The sequence below is a fragment of the Diospyros lotus genome, chromosome 1, assembly GCF_014633365.1.
Source record: "Diospyros lotus cultivar Yz01 chromosome 1, ASM1463336v1, whole genome shotgun sequence".
NCBI classification, from domain to species: Eukaryota; Viridiplantae; Streptophyta; class Magnoliopsida; order Ericales; family Ebenaceae; genus Diospyros; species Diospyros lotus.
In genome coordinates, this window is record NC_068338.1 from 41,168,004 (window position 1) to 41,183,042 (window position 15,039).

Here is a 15,039-nt window from a genome sequence, read left to right on the forward strand (position 1 = left end):
CAACCCCAAGGTAAACCTGATTCGCTTAACATACCCAATCCCAAACCTGCCCTAACTTGTTCAACATCACCCCATGCCCTACTCATGCAAAATGTGATGTTTACCCAACATCCAGAAGATTGTTCCATCTTTAGACATGGCAGTGGCATTTCAAGATTAAAGGACACTTTGGTAGGTTATTTGGTTTAAGAATGCTATAGAAACCAAATAATTATGAAGAAACGAAATTGGGATTGGGATCCTATCATCTTAAAAGCTTAGGCTACGTTATCTTTACTTTTCAATTTTCAGTTTTGATTTTTGAATTCATTTTCAGCTTTTTGTTTTGATAGTCTGTTTTTAAAAAATTGAAAACGCGTTCTCTTTGTCATTTTGAAAAACTATTTCTCAAAACAGAAAACTAAAAAACACATTCTCTTTGAAATTTTGAAAATAATTTTTTAATGATATTTTATTCAATAAATTTGATTATTCAGTAAATTAGAAATATTTAATGTTAATATATTATTAAAAAATATATACATTTTAAAATTAATGAATTTTGTAATATTTTTTCCCATTACAATAATAAAATATGAATAAATAAATAAATGTGTTTTGAGTTTAGAGTGTGTTTTGAGTTTAGAGTTTGTTTTGGACGAAAACACTCAAAATAATTTTTCGTTGTTTTGAGTTTTCTTTATAATTTTTTTTTTTTTGTTTTCAAAAAAATATTTTTAAAAACAACAAAGAGAATGTGTTTTCATTATTTTAGAAAATCGAAAACTAAAAATAACTTGAAAACAGCAAAGAGAATGCAGTCTTATATTTTTTAAAACATCATTTCCATATTATACTTATAAATTCAATATGAGTAGCAAATTCCTTGTTCTAAATAGAATGCCCATAACCAGCCACATAATTCGTAACTGATCATCCCCATTTTGTGGAAGTCACAAGGTGTTCCTTATACCTAGTTGACAGCCAACACAATGTTCCCCCATATACAAATTCTTCACAAAATGCTTCCTTATGGTTTAAACATGATAATTGCATGAAACAGTCGCTTCATTTTTCAGGAAACCAACTTTATCCATATGCAGACAGTAAACTCTGATTTTCACTGTAGTGGATGTTCACCATCATGAATTATCATATGCAGTTATCATCCACTCAATAGTTTTCCTTCTCTTAAGCATTTAAATCACCCTGGGGATAAGCCATTCACCAGAATTTTCAATCAAGCATCTTTCTTCAAGGCATATCTTCATCAAATGCCCAGTGCTTTGCATTTCAATCATGAAACACTTATACCCATTTAGTCTTCTAAGTGTTTCGCAGCAAAAAATTGTTGAAAATTTTTCTTCCCGGGTAGACTCAAGCTCTAGGTGATGCTATCCAAAAAGTTATTCCATGTCAAGTCCAACATATCTGACCAGTTTATCTCAAGAATTCCGCAAGGAATTTTGGAGAATTGTGTAGAAGAGACTTGATCGGAGAGAGAGAGAAGAAGAAGAAAGAGAGAGAGAGCGGGAGAATTTAGAGGGAAATTCAGGATTCAATTCATATATGCCTTCTTCGAGTGAGATTAGTGTATTTATATAGATCTCACCAGCCAAGTAGACAATTTGAATAGTTTCTGCCAAAATTCTATACAATCGCTAACAACCATGTGATACGACTACTATTACTTCCTGTCTTCTTTATTTAGTAAGCACATGACAATTTATCCGCCCCATAAAACATTTCTTGTCCTCAAGAAATACAAAGTAGACTAGCTACCTGCAGGAACTATGTGAGCAAATCAGAGAGATATGGTTGTGGTCATTATGAAAATGAGACCACTTTACCAACACATGGGTTATGGGGGCTCCATGCCTATAGATGACCCTTCTATCTAGAACAGTTGCGGGTTCTACCTAAAGCACATTGTTGCTGGTACCCTGAGGTAGACTTGCACTCAACTATTGTCCTCCAACGCCTTTCTTTAATAGTGATACATGGAACATCGGATGAATACGGGAATTCTTTGGTAGCCGCAACTGATATGCTACCTTACCCAATTTAGCCTCAATAGGGAAGGGGCCATAGTACTTGGGGCTCAGCTTGGACATTGGTTTTGAAGTCAATGCCCGAATGTGGGTTGGCATTAGTCTCAGATAGAACTCATCACCTACTGCAAACTCCTTCTCGCTTCTTCCTTTATTAGCCTGTTATTTCATTCTATTATGGGCATAGCTAAATCCCTCTTTAGCTGTCCCAAAATTTCTTGCCTTTGTTGGAGATGATCTTCTACAGCTACCACATTGGTAAATCTCTTGAATAGCATGGAGTAGGGTGGGCTTATACCCAAACAGAGCTTCGAATGGTGACATCCTGATAAAAGTGTGGTGGTTGGAGTTGTACCACCACTGGGGGCTAGTGATAGCCACTTGTGCCAGCTCGTGGGGTGATGGAAACATAAGCACCTCAAGTAGTTCTCCAAACACTGATTGACTCTCTCCGTTTGTCCATTAGTTTGGGGGTGATAGACTAATGACATGCTTAGCTTAGACCCAAGAGATTTCAGTAAAGCATACCACAATAGACTAGCAAATACCTTATCACGGTCAAAGATGATGGTTCTTGGAATCCCATGTATCTTAACAACCTGATCAAGGAATACTCTAACAACTTCCTGTGTGGTGTACAGGTGAGAGAGGCTAAAGAAGTGAGCAAACTTTGTGAACCTATCCACCACCACTAGTATGAAATCTTTCCCTTCCGATCTAGGTAGCCCTTCCACAAAATCCATTGACAAGCTCTCCCATGCTTGGCCTGGAATAGTTAAGGGTTGTAACAATCCGGGGGTGGCTACATTCTCATGCTTGCATCTCTTGCAAGTATCGCATGTCATCACAAACTTAACCACAACTTCCTTCAATTTAGGCAAGAAAAAGAGTTGCTTTACCTTATGGTATGTGTTTTGAATCCTCAAGTGCCCTCCCAATGGGGACTCATGGAGAGTTTGGAGTATCTTTTGCTTGATGTCCTGTTTGTCCCCAATCACTATTCTTCCTTTGTATCGGATCACCCCATTCTTAAGTGTGTATCCCGGTTTGCAAGTGGGGCTCAAGATCAGCTACTCTAATAACCCTTTGATCTACTCATTGGAATCATAACTGGTGGCCACCTCTTGATACCAATCTGGTACCAAGGCAGTTATGGCTACTGCTTCTCCCTCCTCCTAACATCTGGACAAGGCATCGATCACTACATTATCCTTCCCCTTCTTGTATTGTATAGTCAGGACCCATCAACTTTGTCATACCCTTCTTTTGTAATTGAGTGTGTAGCTTCTGTTGAAGCAAAAACTTTAAACTTTGATGGTCAGTCTTGATCACGAATTGAGCCCCTTCTAAGTAGTGCCTCCACTTGTCCATTGCCATCAACACAGCTACAAACTCCTTCTCGTAAATGCTTAGCCCCACATGTCTAGGAGCTAAGGTTTGGCTGAGAAATGCTAGGGGCATAGTTTTGAAAGGCGCAAGGCACAGCGAGACGCAAAGGGTCTTGGAGCTTCAGGCGCGAGGCGCGACTTTGTGAAGCAAGGCGCACATTTTAGAAAAAAAACTCAAAATCTTGTAAAATCATAAAAAACTATCAAATTATCAATAATAACACATGCATATCATTAATGATTCATTATCTTCAAATTCTAAACTAGTAACATCAAAGTTGATTTATTCATCATGCAAATTCTAAACTAGAAATATCATTAAAGTTCAAACTTAAAGTCTCAAACTCAAACAAGTATCAATCATCATACAAAGTTCTAAACAAACATATAAACACTACAAGTCCACAATCAAAAATGAAGTTTTAATCAATCATCATCAAGGAGATCATCAACATCAAGGTCAATATCTTCATCTTCATCTTCTTGTCCCAATTCTTCTCCCTCTTCCATGTCTCCATCATCTTCGGTCTCTGTCTCACTTTCCTCCTCCTCTTCAATCACCTGAGTTACTCGCCGCTTTGAAGTCGAAGCCAAAGTTAAACTCGATTGTGATCGAGTTTGTTTAATACATTGGACAGATACATTGGGTCTTTTTCTACTTTGAGGCAACCCCTAATCATCATCATCATACCCTTCACCAAATTGAAAATCATTATCTAACGGTGTCATATTTCGCTCATCCCTGTTATTCTTCTTCTTTTGCATGTACCCTCCAATCTCTTGTTTTACTGATGGAGGACATTTTGGACAAGCTTTAGTACTCTCCACAATCAATAAACACTACAAGTCCACAATCAAGAAAATATTTTCATTTTGAAAAATGCTATTTTTCTAAGTCTAGAAGATTAGCATATTATAAAGAGACATATAAGAAAATGTTTTCATTTTGAAAAACTATCTCTCGGTATTTTGATAACTAATATTCATTGTTGTTAAAATGATTTTTAGTGATTTTTTCAAGAAATAGTATATATGTATTTTGGGAGTGGTAAAATTGCTAAATTCCAAGTTTGTACTAAAACCAAAATTCTATTTTCTTATTGTTATGGATTTTGATTTTTTAGATATTTTTATTGAATCCAAATGGGGGTTACTTTCTTATTTACATTTATGTATTAAAGTAAATGGAAGGTAAAATATAAATTAAAGAAAATGTGGACATTTAAAGTAAATGTATTTATGTATTAAATATGTTGTAATGTATATATGCTGGAACCGAGAAGAGGGGAGGGGCTAGAGAGGAGAGGAAGAGAGGAAGCAATTACAACCTAGGTTTCGTGAGGCACGCCTCTCGCCTCGGCTCCTCACCGTGCAAGGCGAGAGCCTTGCTGAAATTACCTCGCCTTGGCCCAGGCGAGGCGCCAAACTGGCGCCTTAAGGAGCCTTACACCTAGGCACGCCTTTAACAACTATGGCTAGGGGCCTTCCCTCCTGCATTAACACTACCCTATTTCCAGTCTCGCAAGCGTCTATTTCCAACACGAAGGTTTTGTTAAAGTTAGGTAGGCCCAACACTAGGGCCTCACTCATAGCCCTCTTGAATTGTTCAAAGGCTGCTTCAACCTGAGCATCCCACTTGAAACCTTACTTCTTCAATAATTGAGTTAAAGGCCTACTAATGATCCTATAGTTCTTCACGAACCTCTTGTAGTACCCCGTTAAGCCTAGAAACCTCCTCAAGGCTTTAAGGGTGTTAAGCCTCGACCAAGACTGCATGGCCACTACCTTCTTCAGGTCTGTGCTGACCCTTTGGCCTGAGATAATGTACCCGAGGTATTCCACCTGCCTTTGAGCAAAAACACACTTCGACCTCTTGATATACAATTAGTTGACTCTAAGGATCTCAAAGGTAGCCTTAAGGTGTGTCAAATGCTGGTAAAAAGTACGGTTATACACCAATATATCATCAAAAAATACCAGGATGAAGTTTCTTGGGTGGGGTTCAAAAATGTGGTTCATCAAGGATTAGAAAGTAGCTGGGGCATTGGTAAGGCAAAGGGCATTACCAATAACTCATAATAGCCCTGATGGGTTCGAAAAGCAGTTTTGGGTATATCTTTAGGGCTCATTCGAATCTGGCGATAGCCAGCTCTTAGATCAATCTTAGAAAAAATGGTTGCATCCCTTAATTCATCTAGGAGGTCTTCAATGAGTGGAATTTGGTATTTGTCTTTGATGGTCATGGCATTTAGCTAGTGGTAATCTATACGAAAACACCATGATCCATCCCTTTTCTTTACCAGCAATACTGGAGATGCATAAGGACTGTGGCTGGGCTGAATTAAGGACTGTTGTAACATTTCTTTGACCATTTGCTCTATCTGTGTTTTCTAGGCTGGGGGGTTATCAATAGGCTCGTGCATTAAAGGGTTCAGAATTGGGTTTCAAATTGATGGAATGGTCACGGGGTCATGGGTTCTAGGAGGAGTAGAGTTATTGGCTCCCTAAAGAGATCCTCATATTCAAACAAAAGCATATGAAGTAGGTCGAGTTGATTTACCTCCCACTCTGCTTGAGAGGGGTTGTTGACCACCAACAAGAGTTTGTTGTCTATGCTTTGATCCTCCTCCTCCCCTTCTTCCACTACCTGTATAGAGAAGAGTTGGGCCACCTGAGTTAGCTTCTGCCTGAGCATCTTCCATAAATGTTTCCCCGTGATCATTTTGCACACGCTGGCTTTCTTGTTGCCCACCAATGTCATTCCCTTCCATTCTTTCTCAAAAGTCACCTCCATCATGTTAAAATCGAAGCAGATGGGGCTCACTTGCTTCATCCAGTTGACCCCCAAGACGACATCACATCTCCCTAGTTTTAATAACCTCAGATCTGTCTTCAACTCTTCACCCTACATCTCCCAACGGAAATTAGCGCAAGCTGATTTGTTCATCACCTTACTTCCATTAGCCACTGTTATTAAAAGTGGTTGTGTGCTAATTAGTGAACACTTCAATCGCTTGGCAGTACCTTCGTCCAAAAAATTGTGGGTACTCCTACTATCAATGAGGATCATCAACTTACTTTCTCCTACCTTCCCTTCCACCTTGATGATTTTGTTGTTGGCCAACCCTCTCAAGGCATGTAGAGAGATGCCCCCATTGTCTTATTCTCCTTCTTTAGGCACATCTAACACATTGTGCCTGGAATTGGTAAGCTCCTCACCCCTTATACTCCTTTCCAATTCTCCCTTCCCTGAATCTTCCCAACGGGAGCTAACACATTGTGTGTTCCTCCCTTGTTCACAATTTGTTGCTTCTTCATGAGTGCTTCCACCGTCAGCTCATGCAACCGGGCACTATCAGTGGCATGCTTAAGGGTTTGTGGCTGCAACACCTTCACCATGGGGCTTAACTCCTCATGTAATCCGCTAATAAAACTGGAGACGAAATAAGCGTAAGGTAAGGATTATGGTTGAGCATCAACACATTCGATTCCTCAAACCTCTTCTAATACTCTGCCATCGATCCATTATGTTTAATCTTGTTAAACTCCTACACCACATTTGTCATTCCTCTCTCCCCAAATCTCTCGCAAAATTCTGCTGCAAATTCTGCCCATGGACATTCCCCCCTTGTCTTGGCCCATCCTTGCTACCAATCATCCCCAGCATCGTTAAGGTAGGCCACATACATGGTTACCTTCTGATGCTTCAGTATTCCAAACCACTCAAAGGCCCTCTCACATCATCTAATCCACCACCGAGGTGTACTTCCATCAAACATGGGGATCTCCAATTTTGACATTGGTATCCCCAGGTGGCCAGTGCCTCCATTCACCCCCTGCCTTCGACCAACCACATTCTCCCCCAGTTCCTCCCCAACGTTAGAGGTTCCCGGACTCCTTTAACTAATCCAATGGCCGGGAAGGATCGGATCTGCTCTTTCCCTAGGAGGAAAATCTAGGGAGAGGCTTACCGGTTGTTGTCACGCAAACATGACCATGAAGCCTTATAACTGCTCACGAATCCGTGCTCCTACTTCTTCTCGGATCTAATTGACTGCACCATCCATTTTGCGATCAATGGAGATGATCACCCCATGATTATGATTCGATCCCAATTCTAGCTGATCTACCCTTGCCTACAAGTCCAACACCGTGGATCCGAATTGGTGTAGTTGCACCTCCATATTCTACAGCCTCGCGTCGTCTACCATCACCAAATCTTTCTCGCAGCTTCGCTTGGCCTGGATCGCTCTGATACCAAATTGTCAGGTCCAATAGATCTGACTAGTTTATCTCAAGAATTCCGCAAGAAATTTTGGAGAATTGTGTAGAAGAGACTTAATCAGAGAGAGAGAGCGGGAGAATTTAGAGGGAAATTGATTCAATTCATTCATGCCTTCTTCGAGTGAGATTGGTGTATTTATACTGATCTCACCATCCAAGTGGACAATCAAGTGGGCAATTTGAATAGTTCCCGCCAAAATTCTATACAACCGCTAACTACCATGTGCTACGGCTACTATTACTTCCCGTCTTCTTTATATAGTAAGCACATGACATTCCACCATATCACCGATCTAACAAATGAAGTGACACAAAGTTTCCACACATTTTTAGAGCAAAAATTGTTGAAACTCATGTAGCCGTTTAAATAATGGCCTAGGAGGATTTTCTGGCATGTCATCCACTAGATGATAATCAACACCACGTTTTGAGATGGTTGTCACTCTTGGATGAAGGTAGGAGGGTGGCAATAGAACCAGACAAAGAGATTCAAATCCATATCCAAACTGAAGAAGAGGAATGTGGATCAAGAAAGTCAGAGCCACATAGGTTGTTGGAGTCATAGAAGACAGGCCTGGATGGCAATTGCTCCAACTTGATTGGTTTTGGAGGCCATTGAGCAAGGGTAAAATTGCAAAGAGTAAACTGCTAATACATATTGCCAGCAGACGAGAAAAATCTGCTCTTGCTTTTACCATAGTTGATAGATAAAATAAAACTCCATTAGATGTAATTCATTTACCACATTTAAATCATATTCTGTGGATATCTTCCACGACAACCTGACAGAGTATGAATTAATGCAATGGAATTCTAACGAATATCTTCCATTGCCTTAAATATATATCTGTATGTGGTATGTTAAGTTGAAACAAACCAAATCACTAGCCACAATCACAGCTGGCGTCCTCAGAAGAAAGCATTAGTAGAAACAGATCGCAGACAAAGGAAATTAATAGGGGTAAGTCAAAGCTAAAATTCCATGGAAAGACATCTTTCATAAGGTTGCTTGTACTATGCTGTATGTGAGATGAAACCACAAACTACGAGCCTATGGACAATTGGCAAATCCATGTGAGTTTTCAGTACTACAGAAGGGCAGTATGCTCATTTTCCTTTTAAACAAAAAAAGCATTCAATATAAACATTGATAATGCAGAAGTAAGAGAAAGGAACCAGAATAGTACCAATTCCAAGGCAAGGTATGCATTTGCAGACAACCTCCTTCCCTCTTTTATTATAATAACTGACAAATCCTGATCCTTGGCAACTTCGACACTTCCCAGTCCATTCATACACCACTTCCTTACAGTCCTACAACTCCACAAGTAAGCAGTATCAGCAGCAAGGAACTCCTGTAGACCTCTATTCAAGTTTAAGCCCCAAGAAGAATCAAGAAGGATATGGAACTGCGGAAACTAAACATGATGAGCCATCCCATGGTGATAATGGTGCAAATCCACCTCCAGATAGCCTTTTATTAAAAGGTTTTTCATGCCCATACCATGCAGTAGTGACAAATTCATCAATGTGAACTGAAAACTCAACATTCCTTTATAAAGTTTTGGTGATAACACTCAATAACACAGAAAATTATCTATTTGACTAATTCTCTAATAAAATTTCTGTCGGTGTGAGGAGTCGTATGCATTGAGGACGTCCTTCAGATAATAATTGATTGTTACATTACAACCTAGCTGTGGATCACTTGAAATGCAGATCCCTGTTGTAAAAGGTTCGGGGGGAGCCAACTCAGGAACCTGGTGGATAGGTTCAATGCTTACAAAATTTGCATAAACTTCTTTACACATTACCATTCGCAAGGTAATTGTAATTCCAGGAGCTGTTTTTTCGTCATTCCCGGGGAAAAAAAAAACCCAAAAATTAATCTCAATGACTAACTTTCTATTCCCTTTCAAACCGGGCTGCTTCAAATAAACCAAACCCAGTTCGCAGAACTCATTTGGACCGACAAAGTTCACAAGTTGCAATCAGATGTACATTACCAATTGTATGCAAAATCTGATGTTTAATTTCTAGTTCCTTCCATTTTAATACAAGTTCCAGCCGACTCCAAATCAAACAGACCTGGACTTGAGGATCGCAACTGAGTCGACGATCAATTTCGTCGGGCGAAACCGGCGACGAGTTCGGATACGTCATGGGAAGAGGAAGAGCGTCGCCGTCGTCGGCCAAGTAGCTCTCTCCGTTACGCGACCAACGCTTCTCTTTCGCATTCACCTTCGTGTGCTTTTTGCTACTCGCAACTCGCCTCTCTCCAGCTGCATCGTCGGAGTCAGGGTTTACGCGGGGGATGCCGAAGGACTCTGCTGCAGCCGCCGGCGAATTGAAGAACCACCGCTGACCGCCGGGGAGGTCGGCGGCTTGGCAACGGACGGTGGCGGTGGTTGTGGCGACGGAAGAAAGAGGCGAGAGAGAAGGGAATGAGAGGAATGGGGATTTTGAGGTAAGAAAGAGTGAGCTAGGGTTTAAAGGCAACATTCGATATGCTTACATACAAGCATGTATATGAAAACACCAGGAAGCGTGGCCGATGCCTGAGAAACGGAAACTGAAAGTGAAAAGGTTTGGACAGCAGAGCTGCGAGGAAGATGGAGATAGGTAGGGTCTCTGCCCGTTACGTTACCTAGGATTTTGTGAATCCTAACAAATCAAATGGAATTTGCTCATATTTTTGTTTTCAACTCTTAAAAGATATTTATATTCTGCTTTTATAAAGCCATCAGTCACATGAATATGCATTTATCATTATATGTATTAATTAATAGGAATGTGTAATATTCAGTTTAAACAACTTGAAATATGTTTTTTTTAATTAAATTATTATTACTAACAGTTTGCTTGTCTTTTAAATTATAACCAAAATTAAACAATTTCAATTATAATAATTAATAAAAAAATAAAACATATCAATAATAATATTTTTATTTTAAAATAAAAATTTTGAGAGTTGTCAATTAAACAAACCCACTAATTAGTATGATTTAGAATAAGATAAAGAAAGAGGCTTTGCTTCAAATAATTAAAACAAAAAATGTGAATTTATTAATTATTTGACAATTAACTAAAGTTTTATTACTAAATAAAAATTTCAAATCATAAACAATATAATTTTATTTGGGATTTAGACTTACCAAAACTAAAAACCTAAATCAAACCATTTTAGACCATTTTAAAAATTATCAAACAATGACTGACTACTACTTTGAAGATTTATTGATTTAACCATTTAATTTGGTTAATCTGAACAGTTTGACCTTTTTTCTCACCCTAACTCATAAGTTATGATATTATGTTTAAAGATTTATTTATCAAATTTTCTTTTAGTCTTTTAATACAATTCCAATCCATTGATTATGAACTTATTTCATTTTATTTCTTCATCCTTTTAAGTGTGTTGGTGTTTTATCATGCCTAGTTCATCTTACTTAATAAATGTCACTCCAATTTTATTAAATATTTAATATATCATTATTTCATATAATAATATTATATGATATGATATGATATTTTCTTTATATACTATAAAATATTTTAGTGTTGTCTTTCCAAAAATAACAATTAGGAAAAAGAAAAACACGAACCCATCATAAACACTTAACTTGTATGTTCACTACGTACTAATTAGCTTCCCTACATGTAGTTGCAGTGTGAAAACAGAAGTATATATGCACATAAAACCTGTCCCAATTCAGAAGGTAGATTGGATCTCTCTCTCTCTCTCTCTCTCTCTCTCCCAACTCCCTGCAATAGTACTCTTCTCCAGTATCATCCAGCCTGCGTCTGATCCATAATTTTAACATAAATCAACTTTTCATTTCCAGGGGAATACCTGCAGCAGCAGCAAAAAGCAACGCCGTCAATGGCTAGCTAGAAGAAGTTCTAATATAATATTACGGGCTGTGGAATCAAATCAATGGAAGAATAGAGCTCCTCTTACTGAAGGTTCATGCCCGTCCTCATACCCAAGTGCGTGGGTATCGTTCCTTCTAGGTTGTTTCCTTGAACAAACCTGTCATCCACCAAGCAAACCATCTTCTCAAGCAGCAGCAACACCAAATTGCCACTTACCAAACAGATCTTATTGGACTAAAAAAAAATAACACGATAAGTGTATGATTATTAATAAGTCGTGTTGAAAGCATACAATTCGCGAAGTCGAGGAAGTTGCTCAAGAGACTTGGGGATTTGTCCTTGAAGCTGGTTATTGTCGAGATGCCTGCAGTTTCAGATCATCAATGAGTTTACATAGAAGGTAAAATGAAATAGTAATGACAAATGAGCAGATTAATCCTTTATTCTAAACCCATTAAATTTGATTCTTTAAATTCAGTCACATTAAAAACTGAAAACATACTTTTCTATGGGAACTTACAGAGATTCAAGAGACTTCAAGGCGGTCATATTTGGGAATAAGCCTTTGATTTTATTGCCCCCGAGCCAACTGTATGCACAGCACCACTCGAATTAGTGGATGAGTTCAAGTTCAACGTATCCGCATACTCCAATATTTTCCCCACAGGTGGGTATTTAGATTGTCACGTATTATAATTTTAAAATTAAGAACATTTCACAAGTGATTAAAAACAATGTATGACAATTTAACAATCGATAATGTAAAAAGTTCCTTTGTCAAAATAATTAAACACTTATTGTGAAGAAGAATTAATTAATCCTTACATGCTCCGAATTGCCGTTAAATCATCTATGCTTCCTGAGAGCTGCCCGCCTACACCGACGCCCGTCAGATTTCTTCACATAGAAAAACAGAGAAAAAAACACATCAGATAAAAAAAAAAAAAAATCACATTTAGCTAGCAGAGATAATACATGAACTCATACCAAAAATATATAAGTGAATTATATATAATATAAGAAGTAAATTTCATTTGACACCTCTAAATTTTTATTAAATTGCAGCATACATCTAAATATTACAGTGATCATCCATTGATGAAAAGACTATTAAGAAATGAATGTAATTTTACAAACTCTCTGTATTTATATAGAACCTCAGCTATGCCGAGAGTGATTTGCTTAAATTTCAACCTGTTTATCTGTAAAAATATTATTTGCCCACAAGAACTTGTTAAAAGAGATTGGATGAACTAGCTGAATGAACTTACAGAGCAATAACTCGGGCATATTTTCCACGATAAGAACATTCAAGTCCGGTCCATTGCAACTTCTTGGGCAGACAGGGATCGCCATGCCAATCTGAAGGTGGGTAGTTAAAGCCTCTTGATATTTGTTCCAAAGCCATCACTGCGCTCACACAAACCAACTGATCAATTACAGAACTGATTATATTTTCCATTTATGGAGGTTAATGATTTTATTTTAGGAATAATTATGTAAACACACAGAATTTGTCACGTTGTTTGCTTTTACTATTCTTATATTAACAAAGATATATTTAAAGCCTAAATCTTTGCAAAAATAGTTAAAATACTTTTTAATATTGAGAAAAGTAACAGTAAAGTAAAGTTGCAATTAGAAAAATCATTTGAAAGCCTCAAGTATAAAGGGATAGTTTCTAAACCATTTCATATGAAAAAAAAAAAATCATATATAAATTAAAAAATGGTCTTAGAGTCCGAGAAAAAAATGTGGAAAAAATTAAAAAATAATATACAAATCTCAAAAGTCATTTTGTAGTTGCTAGAAGAATTTCATGAGAATTTACACATTAGGTAAGTTTTTATTAAATTACATATTTAATTAAAAATAAATATTATGACAAATTTTAATTTAGATAAGTTTTTGTTGTTATCCCTTTATTTTATTCTTTTCTTTCCTCTTGCTGTTGATAAACCCTAATTTTTTTACCATCTCTGGTGAGAGTCCTTCCTTGCACCCGCATAATCTGGAAGATCTCCCCGGCGTTGATCACCGGCCCAACCGAGGCATCACTCACCGGAGTCAGCACAATCTCAGTTTGGCCGGATAACGGCCACTGTGGTGAATAAACAGTGACGCCTGATGCAGAGACGTTGAGCTCTCTATAGAACTCCTTTCCGTTCACAGCGACGTTGAAAACTCTCCAGCTGTAGGGGCCGGGGTTCCGGTTGTCCTGGAAGTAGAGCGCAATGTAGTAGTTGCTTTGCGGCAGCGGGAATGGCGGCCACTTGATCGTCAACGTCTTCCCCCTGCTGTTTGTGAGAGCACTCGTCAGGGCTTTTTCCGGCGGCATGTTCCAAAATTCTGCCGAAGTTATGTTGCTTCGGGTTGAAACAACCGGATTCTCGTCCTTGAACGGTTGCCAGAGGCGGTTGAATTGGTCGTCCGGGAAACTAATTTGACAGCAATTGAAATTCAGATGCAGAGCAGAACCAGAATCGCTGTCAATGTGGCAGAACAATTGAAATAGATTAATCGGGTCAAGTGATGTTACCTGATGGGATCCCCGCCATAGCCAAAGCTATTTCTAGCGACAGTGGCCAGTCCATAGGAGACAAAATCAGTGGCGTTATAGAGCGAGTTTTCTAGAGCATAAACCTCAACGGCGGAGATGAAAGGGCTCGAAATCGTGTTTCCGTTTCGAGCCAGGCACAAGCTCAGCGTCTTGGCGTGGGCGGTGACGATGATCTCGTAGTACGAGCTGAGCCCGTTCGCGTAGTCCTCGGTGGTGTTGACGGTGCTCCACTTGGTGCCGTCGATGATCTGATCGAACACCGGCGGCTCCTTCCCGCCGTCGAAGCCTCCGTAGTAATACGTAGTTCTGATGAGAAACTTGCCCTCTTTTATCGCAGGAAACACGTAACAGTGTTTTCTCGACGAATTGTCCGGGAAATATCTCAATGTGGACAATATAGGATCTACATCTGGTTCTTTGATGGTTGATTTGTTTCCGACGAAGACGAAGCTGTCGTCGGGAACGAATTTCAAAGCACCGTGTTTTACCTCCTCCGATGAGCCGCAGTTCAGCAGGAAGCCTGTTCACGCTTGCCATGAAGATAGAGCACAGAAACATTACTACTTATAATTCCAATAGATAGGAGTTTTCTATTAACAAAATTCATCATCATTTGGTATTTGATTTGTAAAAAGAGATGGAAAATTGTTACCTCTAGGTGGCGGATGAACGGCATGGACAAGGAGGGGGATGCTGACGAGCCACAGGAGGAAGACATGAACGGCCATTGCAAGGGTCGGAAGAGGTTGCAGAAAACTTGGGGTTGCAAGGTCAGAGAGAGGAACAGATACAGAGGGGAGAGAGATGGATGGGAATGGGGAAGGAAGCTTTTGGACATGGGTATAGGGCTGTGCATGAAGATAGAGAACATTGCTTTTCAGAGTTGACCGGGTCATTCACA

The 15,039-nt window shown here is 38.9% G+C and overlaps 2 protein-coding genes across 2 annotated transcripts in view; both read right to left on the reverse strand.

The window, feature by feature from the left end:
- Positions 1–10,411, reverse strand: part of LOC127806093 (protein disulfide-isomerase SCO2) — a 14,638-nt gene extending 4,227 nt beyond the window's left edge. Inside the window, exons 1-2 of the mRNA XM_052343109.1 lie at positions 9,791–10,411; positions 8,890–9,016 (exon numbers count right to left, since the gene is read on the reverse strand). Coding sequence (XP_052199069.1) covers positions 8,890–9,016; positions 9,791–10,204 — 541 coding nt within the window. The 5' untranslated portion in view covers positions 10,205–10,411. The remainder of the gene's footprint in view (positions 1–8,889; positions 9,017–9,790) is intronic.
- On the reverse strand, positions 8,888–14,945 carry LOC127806068 (probable LRR receptor-like serine/threonine-protein kinase PAM74). Its single transcript, XM_052343064.1, has 10 exons — positions 14,791–14,945; positions 14,118–14,658; positions 13,553–14,016; positions 12,850–12,988; positions 12,404–12,475; positions 12,099–12,167; positions 11,871–11,942; positions 11,664–11,735; positions 11,405–11,555; positions 8,888–9,016 (listed from the first exon to the last, which is right to left on the reverse strand). Exons 1-9 carry the CDS (start codon positions 14,864–14,866, stop codon positions 11,492–11,494), a joined length of 1,569 nt encoding a protein of 522 aa, XP_052199024.1. The 5' UTR covers positions 14,867–14,945; the 3' UTR covers positions 8,888–9,016; positions 11,405–11,491.
- Between the last annotated feature and the right edge of the window lie 94 nt (positions 14,946–15,039).